General features: G+C 52.7%; 1 protein-coding gene across 1 annotated transcript; it reads left to right on the forward strand.

The window, feature by feature from the left end:
• The first annotated feature begins 77 nt into the window (after positions 1-77).
• Positions 78-10,632, forward strand: LOC125690067 (rho GTPase-activating protein 32-like). The gene is given in 9 exon segments (XM_048938014.1): positions 78-169; positions 1,556-1,638; positions 8,042-8,185; positions 8,464-8,566; positions 8,831-8,963; positions 9,520-9,602; positions 9,897-9,934; positions 9,937-10,000; positions 10,368-10,632. Coding segments are annotated over 9 exon segments (1,005 nt in total).
• The last annotated feature ends 4,464 nt before the right edge of the window (positions 10,633-15,096 follow it).

Genomic DNA, 15,096 nt, shown 5'->3' on the forward strand with positions numbered 1-15,096 from the left:
AGTCTCAGGAAAGCAATACTCATGCGCGAATCAGAGCACTGCTTCACTCCAGCGCCAGTCCCGGCACAGAACTGCGCATGTGCCGGTATCGGCTCGGCTCTACGCGCGCGCCACTCTCGGCACCGCACTGCGCAAGCGCCGCTGGCGGCATCACGCTGCAGACGTGCAAGTAAGCTGCTCCCAGCTGTGCCCGTAGAGCTGCAGCCCTCGGCAGGTGCTCAGTCACTGCTTCAGGTCGTGACCTCACAGCTCCCATACAGCCGTGAGGCAAAAAAAAAAAGTGAAATGAATGTCTGCCAAGGGTGGTTTATCAATGGATGAGCTGCGATGGCCCATGTGTGTGGATCGCAGTCTGTCCTCAAAGACATTTCTAGCAGATAGGGAAGCAGACATTTTAGTACTGACACATACCCCTGGGCCCCTAGGAACCTCCAGTGTATTCCAGTCTACCCCATCAGATACCTGGAGCCCCCCTGGGTTCTGCAGCGCATCTGTGGGTCAACCCCTGTACTCAAAGTCACACAAGTGCCCCTCAGTGAGAAACACTCAGCTCCAACCACCATTGTGGGCCCATCAGGACCACACGTAGCAAAAGAGTCACCCCTTCCAAGACCCCCAGTGTGTGCATGTTTAAGCCTGGAGGACTTCTACCATAGCAATGAGGGGCACAGAGCAGAGACAGCAGAGTGATGTGCTGCACAACTGCAGTTGCAGTGGTGTGCATGACAGTGCCCTCTATGGGCCCCTGGGTCCCTGTGCCCCCCACAGACCCCACAGCTTGGTCGCAACAGCCCTCCACGGGGCCCAAGATTCTCTGTGAACCCAAATACCTTCCATGGTGCCCTGCATACCTTGCATCCCCTTTTGGACCCCCATGGTCCTCCACAATCCTCTATAGACCCCCACGTCCCTCATTTCCCCTACTGACTCCCATGTCCCCTATGATCCCGTGCTCCACTATGGTCCCTGTGCCATTTTGTGCTCACTGAGGTTCCCCACAGACCCCAAAGTCTCATACAGACACAACAATGGTCCCCCACAGTCCCCACAGACTCCCATGGTTCCCTACAGACAAGTCCCGCCGATCCCTGTGCCCCACTTTTGTGGCCCCCTTAGCACCCCACAGCACCCACCCTACATCCCCTTCTGCTGTGGGGTGGAAGGAAGTGGTGGCCCCAAGGTGTGGCCCTCGTCACAGTGGTCCTCATGGGCACGGTGCTAGGGGGGTGAGGGGAGTTGCAGCATGGAGGTTGTGGGGGAGACATGGAGACACTGGAGTAGTTCTTGGGATGAATGAGGTGCTGTGGGGCACTGTGGGGTGCTATAAGGCTGTCACTGCCCCACGATGACCCCACTGTACCCCCCAAGTGTTGTCCTCCCCATGGGGATCTTCAACATTCATTCAACCCCACGTCATGTCCTGGAGCTCAGTGGGACCCACAGCTTTGGGCATGGGTGCTGGCACTGCTGGAGGCACTGTACGGATCTCCTGCCCCATTTGTGATCCTGAATCCCTGGGGCTATGGGTCAGCCCCACATGTGTGTGTTCCCCCAGCATGGTGGTGGGGGCCCCAGATGTGGAGCGGTTGTATGGCTGTGAGGTGGAGAGCAGGGAGCCCACAGAGGTGGAGTTGTGGGGTGAGTGGGAATAGGGGGTTGGGTGGGGTTGGCCAGGAGAACAGCACTGTGCTGACCCACAGAGAACTGCACTGCTGCCATGGCTTTGGCCCATGATGGCAACGCCACCATTGTGAGTAGGGCCATGGGGCAGCCATGGGCTTTGCCCCATATCTCAGGTTGTGTGGTCCCAGGTTGATGTGGGAATACAACCACAACATCCATATCAGTGGGGTCTGTGCCATGCTGGGCCCTGACCTGCAGCTGCAGGAAATGTTGGAGCCTGGACACCAGAAGATGAAGGGATGAAGCCCATTTAAGGGCTGGCACAGGGGGCTTTCGCTGTGGGTCTCTTCCTACCTAAGGCCTTCTAATGTGGAGCTTATTGGTTTCCTTCGTGTCTGTGCTCATGAATGGTGTACTGGAACTGACCTCCCACGTGGTCAGATGAGCCAAGTTGGCAAGACATGGCTCATGGTTGGCGAGTTGTGCCCAAGTCAAAGAGTTGACTCTTCTCAGCTTTGAGACATGTCTTCCAGATGCACACTGTGCTGACGTCTAGAGCTCAAGCCCTAACTGCGGATCCAGATACTGACACAGAAGGAATGGTTTAGATACATGTTAGCCTTGATTGGAAAGGTAGTGCCAAGGGCTGCACACACTTGTAACAGTTCTGAGCGTAAGGAAGCAGCATCTGCTGCTGAGCATTTGCTGGGTGAGCATCACCCTCCTGAAGAGCAGGCAGCTGTTGTCTTTGCAGACAGCCACATGCACAGGGACTGGAGGCTTTTTCAGCCTTTCAGCTCTTGGCTGTTGCTGTGAGAGTGGAGGCTCTTGCCCTGAGAGAATTACCAGCGCAAGGGATACTGTGTGTTTCTTTTTGGCACTGAGATGAAGCTGTGTGGAACATCAGCTTGGATGACTTTTCAATCAGGTGCAGGGACCTGCAATGCTCATCTTAGATGTTGTGCTGACAAGAACAGCAGAGAGGTAAATGTTATAGAGTTGCATGCTGCTTTTTTTTTTTTCAGTCATAACCATGGAACCACAGAAGCGTTACCCAGACAAAATGAGCCTTTTTGTTTCTACAAATGACAGAGGAAGTGGAAGTCAGCATCCCAAGCATCCGTCAGAGCCCTGCACAGGACTGGTGAGAGTTACCTGGCGCCGTCCTTTGGCAATCTCAGGTCTCTCTGTAAGCTCCCAAGCTGTGTCGTAACTCCTCCCGTGGTGCTGACTCAGCTCTCCCAGTTTTTTGTGTGGGAGAGCTGGAGTTGAACTCCTTCCTGCTTCCTGCCTCTGTCCTCCCTGCTTTGCCCATGGCCTGATAGGATTTTATTCCTCGCACCCAGATTGGCACATGTGGATAAGTTAATGTACATTTATTTTCTGCTTGTGGTGTCAGGCTGAGGAACAGTTCACAGCTGAGCTTGTGGTCAGTGAGACGCACGACAGCTGGAGATGCACTTCTGTGTGTCGCTAAAACACAAGCTTCACGGCTGCCACGAGCAAAGAAACAGAGTTGTGTGTTCTACTTCTCTGTTTGGCTGAGAGGTGAGAGCAGGGCAAGGAGGCTGATTTTGACTTTCAAAATACTGTGCTGTCTGCTTCTGGCGTTCAAAATCACAGAATCACAGAATCACCCGGGTTGGAAGGGACCCCAAGGATCATGTAGTTCCAACCCCCCTGCCTAGCAGGGCCACCAAACATACACATTCAGATCAGGTTGCCCAGGACCCCGTCCAACCTGGCCTTAAACACGTCCAAGGACGGGGCATCCACAACCTCCCTGGGCAGCCCGTTCCAGGGCCTAACCACTCTCCTAGTGAAGAACTTCCCCCTAACATCCAACCTAAATCTTCCCTCCTTCAACTTGGATCCATTTCCCCTAGTCCTGCTGTTGTCAGCCCTTTTGAAGAGTTTACTCCCCTCCTGGGTGTAGGTTCCCTTCAGGTATTGATAGGCTGCAATGAGGTCATCCCGCAGCCTTCTCTTCTCCAGGCTGAACAAGCCCAACTCCCTCAGCCTGTCCTCATAGGGGAGGTGCTCCAGCCCCCTGATCATCTTAGTCGCCCTCCTCTGGACCCTTTCCAAAATCTCAATGTCTTTCTTGTACTGAGGGCTCCACACCTGGACACAGTACTCCAGATGGGGCCTCACAAGAGCCGAGTAGAGAGGGACAATCACCTCCCTGTCCCTGCTGGCCACCCCTCTCCTGATGGAGCCCAGGATCCCATTTGCCTTTCGAGCTGCCAGAGCGCACTGCTGGCTCATGTTCAGTCTCTCGTCCATCAGGACCCCCAAATCCTGTAACTGTGAGATGTAAATACTTTGTTTAGTTGACATGTGCAGGTGTCCTTCTTCTGAACCATGCCTGTACGCTTCTGTGCATAACCACGACCTTTGCCTCTTCTTTTCTTCTTTCTTTGTTGTGTTTGACACTCTGCAAGTTCTGCATTGCCGGGGAACAGCTCACTGTGCCCTGGAGTTCTGGGGGACAAGCTCTCAAGAAACACTGTGCAGCTTCAAAGCCCCGAAGCTTGGAGAGATGAGAGATGCACGGCGCTCTGCCTGGTGCAGGACATGATGTGCTCTGCAAGGCCTTTCCATGGAGACCTCAGATCCGTGCTCAAACTGCATTCAAAGCAACCCAGCGCCCTTTGCTGCTTGTACTCACAGGTATTGGTGACAGGAGTTGCTGCACTAAAAGGACATTTTGTCAGCAGCGTGACGTTAAAGGTATCCTATGCTCTCAGTCATTCAAAGCATCCTTGCAAATGTTTTTATTGAGGGAAAGGTTTCATTGACGCCGTACGTTGTTTTATGGAAAATGAAACAGTTGAATTGTGTAACTCAAGCCCATTTTCATTTCCTCCTGACCACAGTGCACTTCATGTTGCTCCCGTTGCCCTGCAGCCCTGTTGTGGTTTAAGCCAGCGGGGGGCTCAGCACCACCCAGTCCTTCGCTGACTCCTCTCTTCCCCGTGGAATTGGGTGGAAAGAGAAAAGTAGAACTAATGTGTTGAGATAAAACCGTTAACTAAGATAAAAAGATAGTAGTTACATATGTACATATCTATGAATATATATACATATGAATAGATTACAAGTGATGTACAAGCAGTGGCTCACCACCCGCCAACCAATGTCCAGCTAGCTGTTTACATCAGCTGTCTTCATTCTCTTCCCTCCCAGCCTCTTGCTGAGAGCTTTGCTGAGAATGGCCTTGGCTCTGTGCAACTTTGCTTATCAGAATCTGTAAACATCAGAGTGTTATCAGTGTGATTTTTCTCCTAGAGCCCAAACATACCATCATACCAGATACTCTGAAGAAAATCCCTCCACCTGAGACTAAGGCAGCCCCCCAGTGTCCGTGCAGTGAGCCATGTGGGGCTGCAGGCGGTGCATTTCCCTGGCAGCGTCGGCCAGGGGAGCTGGGGAGGTTTTGCCAATCAGCTTGGATGCTGCAGCACTGCTGTGCCTATCCAAGCGGCGTGCTGCGTGCCCTCTGAGCAACGAAGCAGCATTTCATCAACAATGTGCCATACTAACTCCTGGAACCAGATGCGTTTGCCTCTCTGAGGCTGGGTTTACCCCACGAGCTCTTCTTGCAGTAGCTGTTCTGAATTTCACTGTAGGCATGCAAGCAGACGTGCTTTTCCCCCTTGTGTTCTGTCCCACGGTATTTGCCCCGTGGTTGGTAGAAGAAGGAGCTGATGGAGTCAGCAGTAGATTCTGTTGATTTGCCCTCTGGTGCTTCATGCCTGGAGCTCACTGCTGCACAGCAGAGTGCACGTGTGTTTATCCCAGGGCTGCAGTAAACGGATGGCATAGCAGTGAGCAGCACCTAGTGGGCTCTGCAGAGGATGGCTTTGCAGAAGGAGCAGGAGTGCCTGCGCCCACCTGTGTCCTCGGATCCATTCGGGCAGTGGTGCAACAGCTGAGGGCACAGTGACTGCATGCAGGTCTCGGCTTGGAGCTGCTATGTGGCACTTACTGCCCAGCCGTGTGCCCGCCAAAGCATAGAGGTGACATTTGTCTTGTGGCTTTTCCCTTCTTTGCTAAATTATGCAAACCTACTGACCAGCTCTTTCTCTCTGCCTGCTCCCTTGGTGCAGCTTTTGCTCATGGAAGAACAGAGCAAAGTGACAAGAATCAGCTGCGAGTTCAAGGCACTGGTCTACCTTGTCCTGATCTCTTGCCAGGTATGTGCCACGCTTTGTCCCTCCACGTGGTTTAGTAGCCTGTGTTGAACCGTGTTTTGAACCGTGTTTAGTAACACAGCCCCATCCAGTTTTGATGGGACACTGGTCATGTGTAGGTTTTTTCCGCTTCCCTCCAGCTCAGCTCTCGGAAGGATGTTGTCTGTAGTGCTGTGACCAGCTGGTTTTAAGGAGACCAATCCCTTAGGCAAAGTCCTAGCCCCAGTTTGTGCAGAGCTGCACAACGTGACCACAAGCACGCGTGCTTCAGCTGTGTGAGTGTGCTGCCCAACAGCTGTGGGGAGCACAGCACAGTCCCCATCTGCTAGCAAAGGGATAGCCACTTGGTCAAATGCTGCCTAGTAGGCTCTCATTTGAATTGACTGAAGAAAGTGACTGTTTCTAGAACATCTGCCTATGCCAGTGGATAACTGAGGGTAGTTCTGAAGAAGTCTCTCAATAGAGTGGTGTGTGAAGAGAGAAAAGATGAGGGTGTTTCTTTTCATTCCAGCCAGTCGTGCCTGCTGTGATGGGCGTCGCGTGGGCCTGACATGGCACGGATGGAGGTAGAGTATGAAGCTCTGATTGGTCTTTGTTCCCTGACTTGAGCCAGCAGTGAGCCGCAGATGTGCTCTCCTGCTTTTCAACGGAGGCAGAGTCCTTCCAACTCGATCGGTGTCACTAAAAAGCTGCCTTAAAAGCTTGATGTCCTTGCTGCAGGCATCTAGATGGCCGTGGAAGTCATAGTACCGACAGAATCAGATGCGGTGTTATAAACGTGCGGAAGCATTTTCCCTGTCCTGCCTGGATGTTGTCACCCAAAGACAAAGTGGTGTTCTCATATTCAGCAAGTTAAAGGAAGCTGGCACTTGTAGTGAGCCAAGGATGGGTCAGTGGCCCAGCTGCTGTGTCCAGTGACCTCTGGCTGAGGTCTCCAGCAATAGGTGGGAGAAAGTGAGCAGACTCTTACGCTCCTCTTTGGGAAGGCAGTAGTGCAAGCATGGCAAGTTTATGAAACTGCCAGAGCCGTCTCGGTTGCGGTGTTTGTCCTCTTCTGATTTTTCCCTTGAAATAGCCGCAGGAACAACAAACATTGTCTGCTCCTCCGTGTTTGGTCTCCCTGCTGGTTGAACGGCTCACGAGAGCTTGCTTTGTGCTTGCAGTGGCACCATTTGCACCTTGTAAACTGCAGCCATGGCTTCGGTTTCCTTCTGAATGCTCACCTAGCACCTTAAACAATCGACCTCCGTGGACAAAGAGCGCAGGAAAGGATGGGGCAAAATGGGCACGGCCACCTGTCTGGGCCAGTGCCATTGCTGATTAGTCTGGGTAGAGAGATGCGTCTTGGCATTGCCTGGCAAGTGCCTGCTGCACACCAGGAACAGAAACAGCTGTTCTTAGCCTTGCCGTTCCTTCTTATGTGCCCATGATAAGGACCGAGTGCATTTCCTGCAGCTTTCTCTGCCGATGTGATCCTCACCCTGAAATCCTCCTCATTGCCCTCAGCTCCTCACCATGGCCTGTGCTCTCTGTTACAGGCTGAGAACAAGGGGAAGCCCCTGCTGGTCCGTGAGGAGTCATCTCTTAATATCCCAGCTATTGCTGCTGCCCACGTTATTAAGAGATACGTTGCCCAGGCACCGGGTGAACTCTCCTTGGAGGTAAGCAGTTAAGGGTGTTCCTTGTTGTCATGTACAGAAGAGTATAACATGTGAAGCTATCAGGAATATTCTCAGACACCTTCAGAATGTTTGGTGAGGTGAAGCCCGGAAGATTCAGTTCCTGAATAGACTTGCACTGGGTTGGATGCAGGGAGGAGTTCAGCCATCTCTAAAATATGGCTCTATTTGGCATTTGAATCTTCTGTTCAGACAGAAGAGATACGTGCAGAGATTTGGCCCAGTCCTCCTGTGCTTACGACTGGACTTGGGGAAATCCTAGGAAGGCTTGGGATGGAAGGGAGCTCAAGGATCATCAAGCTCCAACCCCCTGCCTCAGGATGGGCTGCCCGTGTCCACGTTTAATGTGGGACTGGACCAGGCTGCCCAGGGCCCCATCCAGTCTGGCCTTGGACTCCTCCAGGGATGGGGAAAATCCATTTTGGTACGCACTTGCTCATCATTTTCTTCCCGTTTTGAGCTGCTCTGTAGAATGTGTTGTGCTCGGCCTCGTCCAACGGAGCCAAGCCTAAAATGAACTGGTTTCTTCCTTTTGTTGTGCAGTGCCAAAGAAGCGCAGCAAGCTCCTCACCTTCCTTCGTTCCGTGGTGAAGGCCCGCCCAAAGCAACAGAAAGAGCAAGAGGTGGAGAAGGAAAGGGTGTTCGGCCCTGACCTGGGAGAGCATCTTCTCCACTCTGGTCGTGATGGTAAGGGACAGCGCATTCCTGAGAGCTTCCCTGTTTGGGAACCTAAAGATGAAAGGGAGATGGTATCTAGCAAGGGGCAGGTTGATACCAGTGGAGAAACGGGGAATGGGAGTTGATGGCTGAAAGATGAAGTGAGGCTAATGCTCCTAAGAGACAAGCACATTTGTATTTGCTTCAGCCAAGCCCAGCTAGGCTTAGTGGATGGGATGTGATGGGAGCAGAGCCTGAGCCAGTACTTGAATGAGGAGCTCCAGTAACCGCCGGCACGTGTTCTTTAGTCCCCCAGGTCCTCCAGAGCTGCACCGAGTTCATCGAGCAGCATGGCGTGGTGCAGGGGATATACCGCCTGTCCGGCATCGCTTCCAGCGTCCAGAGACTGCGGTAAGAGTGCTGCGACTGACAGACACAGCTGCCAGCAGGGGCACGTGCCCTGTTGCGGGCGTTCAGAGGCCTGCGGGCAATGCCTTAGCACCAAGAGAAGGTCTCCTTTGGGAACATCCCATCCAGCGCGGCTGACGTGGTGCTGGTGGCCGAGTGTTTGTGTTCTGCTGTACATCAGGAAGCCCTTCCAACTCTTGATTGCATTGGGTGTGGCTTTTGACTTGCTTTCCTCTTTCTCAACCATTTTCGTGTCCTTCTCTGCAGCCAGGAATTTGAGTCTGAGCAGGTTCCTGAGCTAACCGTCTGCGACGTTCACAGCGCGAGCTCCCTCTGCAAAATGTACTTCAGGGAGCTCCCGAACCCCCTGCTGACCGACCAGCTGTACGACAACTTCTCGGTAAGCACAAGGCAACGCCTTTCCTTTCCCTCTTCCCTGGGCCTCTTGGGAGATGGCTGCAGCAGTGCCCCAGCTCTGAGGCCCTTCTTCTGTTAGCCCCATGGGGTTTACTCGCATGTCTTTGCCACATCCTGCATTATGCTCATGATACTTGTGGAGGCCCCTGGAGGTGGTTATTTCCATATTCACAATGCTTGCGAAAATTCGTGTGTTTTGGTTTGTTTTTTTTTATTTCTTCCTTTTTTTTTTTTTTTTTTTTCTTTTGCTATTCCCCACCTATTTCTGGAACGGGAAGGGGATTAATAGCCAAGTGTACTTGGAGATGAATGCCCCCTGCAAGGAGCTGAGCTGCCCAACCAGGCTGTAAACCGGCCCGGTGCTTGGACTCCTTGGCCGTGGTGGCACCAGCTGCGTGCCGCTATGTTCCCCAGAGGCCTCTTGGAAGGCCTAAAATCTGTCCCTGTGCTGACCAGCAGAGCGCTGTCCCCATGGTTCCCGACCCTGTGGCAGATATCTCACCTGATTTGTGTCTCAATCCCTTTCTGCCCTTTTCCAGGATGCTGTTGGTGCCACTACGGAGGAGGAGCGGCTGGTCAGAATGCGGGACATCATCCAGCAGCTGCCCGCTCCTCACTACAGGTCAGTGCTGCCCTCAGCCTGCAGAGTTCAGCCCTGCTGCACTTCAGAGGGCAAAGTGCAATTCCAGGCTTTGTCTCACACGAGCAACGGGATGCCTGGGTGTGCTGCAACACTGCATGGGATTAATTGATGGGGTCAGTTCCTGGGCACAGGGGCACGCTTGGTGCAGCTGATTGCTACTTCATCTTCAGTGACAGTAGCAATAATAACAACTAGCATGAATTGGGGTTTGCTATGTGAGTCGCAGCACGGGATGCTGGCTGGTGCTGAACATTTGCCACTCTTGTCTCCCAGGACCCTGGCGTATCTGATGAGACATTTGGCCTGTCTGCGAACAGCTCTGTCACCAACATGCATGCTAAGAACTTAGCCATTGTGTGGGCTCCAAACCTCTTAAGGTAAACTTTTTTTTTCTGTTTCAACAGAATGCATACATCTGTTCTCCAGTAAAATAAAGTAGTCCTCCCTTCATCTGCACCACATGTGCTCTTCTCCTATAAAATCTGTAGTGAGTGGCTGACAGCAGAGGAGGAGCCTGGACTGTTCTCCAACCCCACGTGGGCGCAATTTCTAGCTGAGCATTGCTGCTCTCTTGTTTAGATGGGACTGGTGTGTCCTTGATCAGCCAGGAGAACTTCAGTGGCATCACTGATTGCTCACTGCAGAAGTCTCCAGAGAACAAATGTGACAGCTTTGGGCTGCAGTAATTCAGACCTGGGGAAGCGATCTTGGCTGAATGACTTCTAAAACCTGCCTTTTCTGCAGATCACAGCAGAGCGAGTCTGCCTGCACCAGCGGGAGAGCTGCCTGCACGGAACTGCAGACGCAGTCAGCCGTGGTGGAATTCATCATCGACCACACAGACGTCCTCTTCTGCTCCACATCTGGACCTGACATCGCAGATGGAGCAGGTGAGGGTCTTCTTCCATTAGCTTTATCTTGGTCAGACACCTGGATCAAATGCAGGCCTTCTCCAAGTCCTTTGAAATACACTTTTCCTGTCAAGGGGACAGCAGACTTCCGGGCTTAGGTTAGAATCTGGTATCCTGCTGCTGGATGCTGAGAATGTGCAAGCCCAAACTTGACAAGGAGAAAACCGTCACCATCATTATGATGTTTTGCGAGCAGGTGAAGCTTGGTGAAAGTGTGGCGGCAAAGCTTTCTGAGTTCCCTGTCCCCACTTTCTAGGGATTTTGTTTGCCTGTTTCGATACAGGGAGCTGCTCTTCATTATGACTGCGTCCTTTGCCATAGACACACCTCTGAGCACATGGTTATTTTGAGCTGTTCTTCTTCCAGTGGCTCGGATAAGCAAATCTGAGAGAAACACAGCAGCTCCCCCGGACCTGTGATGGCCGTAGTGCTGCCGCTTTCTGATCCTGGCTCTCACCTGTGGTTTTCCCTTACAGGGCACAGTTCTCTTTCAGGGCCCAAGTCTGTGCAGGCATCTTCTCCTGCCACAGAGCTGCTCACCCTGGAGGAGGCGCAGGCACAGAGGCGAGGCCACAGCAGCTCTCCTGTCATTGTGACAGAGAGCAGGGACATAGAAGTGGAAGAAGGCCCCGCTGAAAGGTAAAGAGGAGTTCCTTTTCCAGCACCTATCATCATTGTTTGGGTGGGTTTTTGTGGTTTCTTTTTGGGTTGTTTTTTTTTTGTTTGTTTGTTTTTTGCCCCCATTATTTCTAGTCCCAAAGCTTGCTGAAACTCAGTTAAACTGATGGCGCCTGAAGTGTTGCAGTGAATCTCCACTCCCTTTGCACTGTGACACTGAACTAACATTCAGTTGCCTGAGGGGCTGAGTTTAGCCACACAAGGCTGCCATTCCTTCCTTGCTGGGCAGGCAGTCATGAGCTGCATAAAGCCATGCTGATGTCTATCCCAGCCTGTGCTGGCTGTACCTGAAAACATTGGGGTTTTCCGGACTTCAGGGCCACGTGCCTGAATCCAATTCCAGTTGTCCTCGAAGCAGAGCTGTTGGTCAGACCTGCTGGCACGAGAAACTAGACATGGCAGTGAGATGGGGCCGATGAGCTGTCAGTGTCAGAGTCAGAGATGCTTTTGAAGTTCCTTTATGGCTGCACAATTCCTCAGCAAGCAGTTATACCTGCCAGCTCAATCAAAGCCATCCCTTATATGCCATCCTGTACAGGTGTGGAGCCTTTGCTCACATGCTCTGCATCTTGCTTGACACAGTTGAGGGGAATTTAGCCAGCAAGACTTCAGGGCTGAGCTATAGGAATGGAACCATCCTCAACTGCTTGAAATGGAGCGAATTTCTAAGCTGTGTTTCAGCAGGAACCAGGCAGTGCTAGGAACAAGCAACTGTTGGCACGAGCTCAGTGCAGCTCTTTCCTCACCCTGCGCCACGCACAACTCACACCATTCCCTGTTTTCTCTCTCCAGACCAAGTCCACCCAGCAGGATGAAGGAATCACCAGCTGGCTGTTGGTGTTCCTGCTTCGGCCTGGGAAAACCATCTTCTGGGGCCAAACACCAACCGCAGCGCTGTCCCAGGGAGCCCTCAGAAATAGAAATCGTAGTGCTGGCAGGTAAGGGTGCAAATCCAGCTTTCAATGCCTTGCTTTTCAGCAACATAGAATTCTTGCTGTCAGTGTGCTCGTATCTCCTTCTAGCGTTCCAGCCCATACCTAACGCCTTCAGTTCTCCCCTGATCAAGAACCACTTTCATAATGCAGCTTGTGGGAGTTTGACACCAACCCCTGTTCATTCTTTTACAGGTGATTCAAGCTCTTGTCAACCGACCAGAGCCGGAGCAAGTAGCGATGCTGGGCTGTGTGCTTCCACCAATGGAGAGCTCTTAGGAAGCACAAATGGCTTCAGTTCAGCTGACAGCCTTCCGCATAACAACAGTGGCGGACACGAGGAGCTCATCCAAGTTCAAGCCCTCATTTCTCCCAGCTGTGCTGAAGATGCTGACCTGAGCCTGCCAGACACCACAGGCACCAGCCTGGACTGTGACCCCGTGCCTCTGCAGTGCAGCCCAGCCCAAGCACAGCCTGAGTGCCCCGACAGCAGCACCTCCTTGCAGGAGCAGGTCGGCATCACCGAGGAGCAGCAGAGCCTCTTGGAGGGGGGCTTAGAATCAGGCCTCCAGGCACCGGCTCTGAGAGCTCTGAGCCACTCTCTCCGTGAGCTTTCCATCCAAGAGAGGGAGATACCCTTCTTTACCTGGACTTCTCACACCCTCCTGTCTTTTCCTTTAATAATAAAAGCACACTTGTGCTCACTCAACACCTTGACTGCCTGTGGAGTCTTCATTCACGAGGACTGGGATGAATGCAACACACAGCAAAGCACCTCAGCTTGCAATGCTGAGGCTGTGGGGTGCGTGAATCAGAGCTCCAGGCTTGTTCCCGTTTTGTCTGGCTTTGGGATGTCTGCAGCTCCCATTTGGTACGGTAGCAAATAATCTCTAGCATCCTGGATGCTGCTCATGATAATCCCAAGCTTCCTGGCTGTGGCTTTGTGTTGCTTTTCAGGGCTTTTTGATAGATTGTGATGCCTTGGCTGCTCCCTAACACCTCTCTCCTCCTGCCTTGTCCATTCTTGACTCCCAACCTACAAGCTGGCCATGTAGGTCATAGAATCGTAGAATCGCAAGATTGGACACAACCTGCAAGATCACCTGGTCCAGCCATCCTCCCATCACCACTGCCACCACAAGCACTAAACCAGACCTCGTAGCTCCTCCTCCAGATGCCTGTTGAACACTGCCAGGTGCGGCAACTCCACCACTCCCCTGTGCAGCCATTCCAGTGCCTGACTGCTGTCTGAGAGGAAAAAGTTCTTCCTTACATGTAACCTAAACTTCTGGTACAACTTCCAGCCATCTCCTCAGGTCCTGTTTGTTTCCCTGGGAGAAGAAGCCAAAGCCCTCTTCATCACAACCTCAGGACCCAGCACTCGGCCTTGTTGAACCTCATCCCATTCACTTAAGTGATCCAAGCATATTTAGATCCCTCTGTAGGGCCTCCCTACCCTCAGGGAGATTGACATCAGCTCTGAACTTGGTGTCTTTTGCACACTTACTGAGGTGCACTCAATGCCCTCATTATAACATCAATAAAGATATTAAACAAGATGGTCCCCAGTACCGACCCCTGGGGGACAGCACCCTTGACAGGTCACCAGCTGGACTTAGTTCCACTAACCACCACCTATTGGGCACAGCCCTATAGTCAGTTCCTTATCCAAAGAAGTATATATCTGTCCAGGCTACGGACAGTTTCCCCAGAATACTGTGAGAGACCATGTCAAAGGCTTTGCTGACGTCTAGGTAGACTGCATCAACAGCCTTACCCTCATCTACCAGTCTGGTCACCCAGTCATAGAAGGAGATGAAGTTGGTCAGGCACGACCTGCCTCTTGTGAACTCCTGCTGGCTGGGCCTGATCCCCTGTACACCACACACATACCATGTGATCCCACCCAAGATGATTTGCTCCATAACTTTCTCTGGTACTGAGGTAAGGCTGACTGGCCTATAGTTCCCCAGATCCACCTTACAGCCCTTCTTGTAGATGGGAGTCACATCGGCAAGCCTCCAATCCTCTGGGACCTCACCAGTTAACCAGGAGCGCTGGTAGATGGCAGAGAGTGGCTCAGCAGTCACCCCCACCAGCTCCCTCAGCACCCTGAGATGGAGCCCATCCAGTTCCATGGACTTGTGACAGTCCAGATGAGAAAGAGCTCTCTAACTGTCGCCACCTGAATCACCAGGGTGTATTCTGCATAGCGAACCAGACTTCCAGATCAGGGCATAACATGCCCTGAGGATAACTGATCTGCCTATTAAAGGCAGATGTAAAGAAGGCATTGAGGACCTCAGCCTTCTCCTTATCCTCAGTGGTCACACTCCCCGCTGCATCAAGTAAAGGATAGAAATTCTCCTTGGTTCTTCTCTTACCATTGATGTATTCGTAAAAGGATTTCTTATTCTTTTTCACTGCAGTAGCCACAAGTTCCAGCCCTGGGGTGGGCACACACTGCTGGGGAGTCCTCATGGTGATGGAGACCAGCACCCCCCCAGCCAGGCCCTGCTCCCTGCAGGCAGCAGCACCAGGCAGACCTGGAGGCAGCTGAGCAGCGTGGCGCTGTGTTGCCCAGCATGGTGGAGGCCCAACCGGTAACGGGCAGAGCCCACCACACTCCCATCCCATCTGATGGGGTCTCCCTGGGGACAGGGCTCCCTGCAGCACTGCAGATGTGTGGGAGAGCGAGAGCACAGCAGCACAAGCCCCAGCTGCGTAGCAGGGCCTGATCTGCATCCCTGCCCTGTGTTCACCAACAGGAGGAGGAGCAGCAGCAGGTGAGGAGACATGGGCTTGCCTTCTGGACACAAGTGTCCCCTCCCTGCCCTGTGGCCAGCTGTCAGGATCCTGGCAGTGGGCTGATGGCCTGGCCCCTCACAACAGCCAGCAGAGCTCCCAAAAGGCCCCTCTGGCACTGTGTGGGACTGTGCTGCTGTGAGGTAG

This window comes from Lagopus muta, chromosome 2 (assembly GCF_023343835.1).
Source record: "Lagopus muta isolate bLagMut1 chromosome 2, bLagMut1 primary, whole genome shotgun sequence".
Classification (NCBI taxonomy): domain Eukaryota; kingdom Metazoa; phylum Chordata; class Aves; order Galliformes; family Phasianidae; genus Lagopus; species Lagopus muta.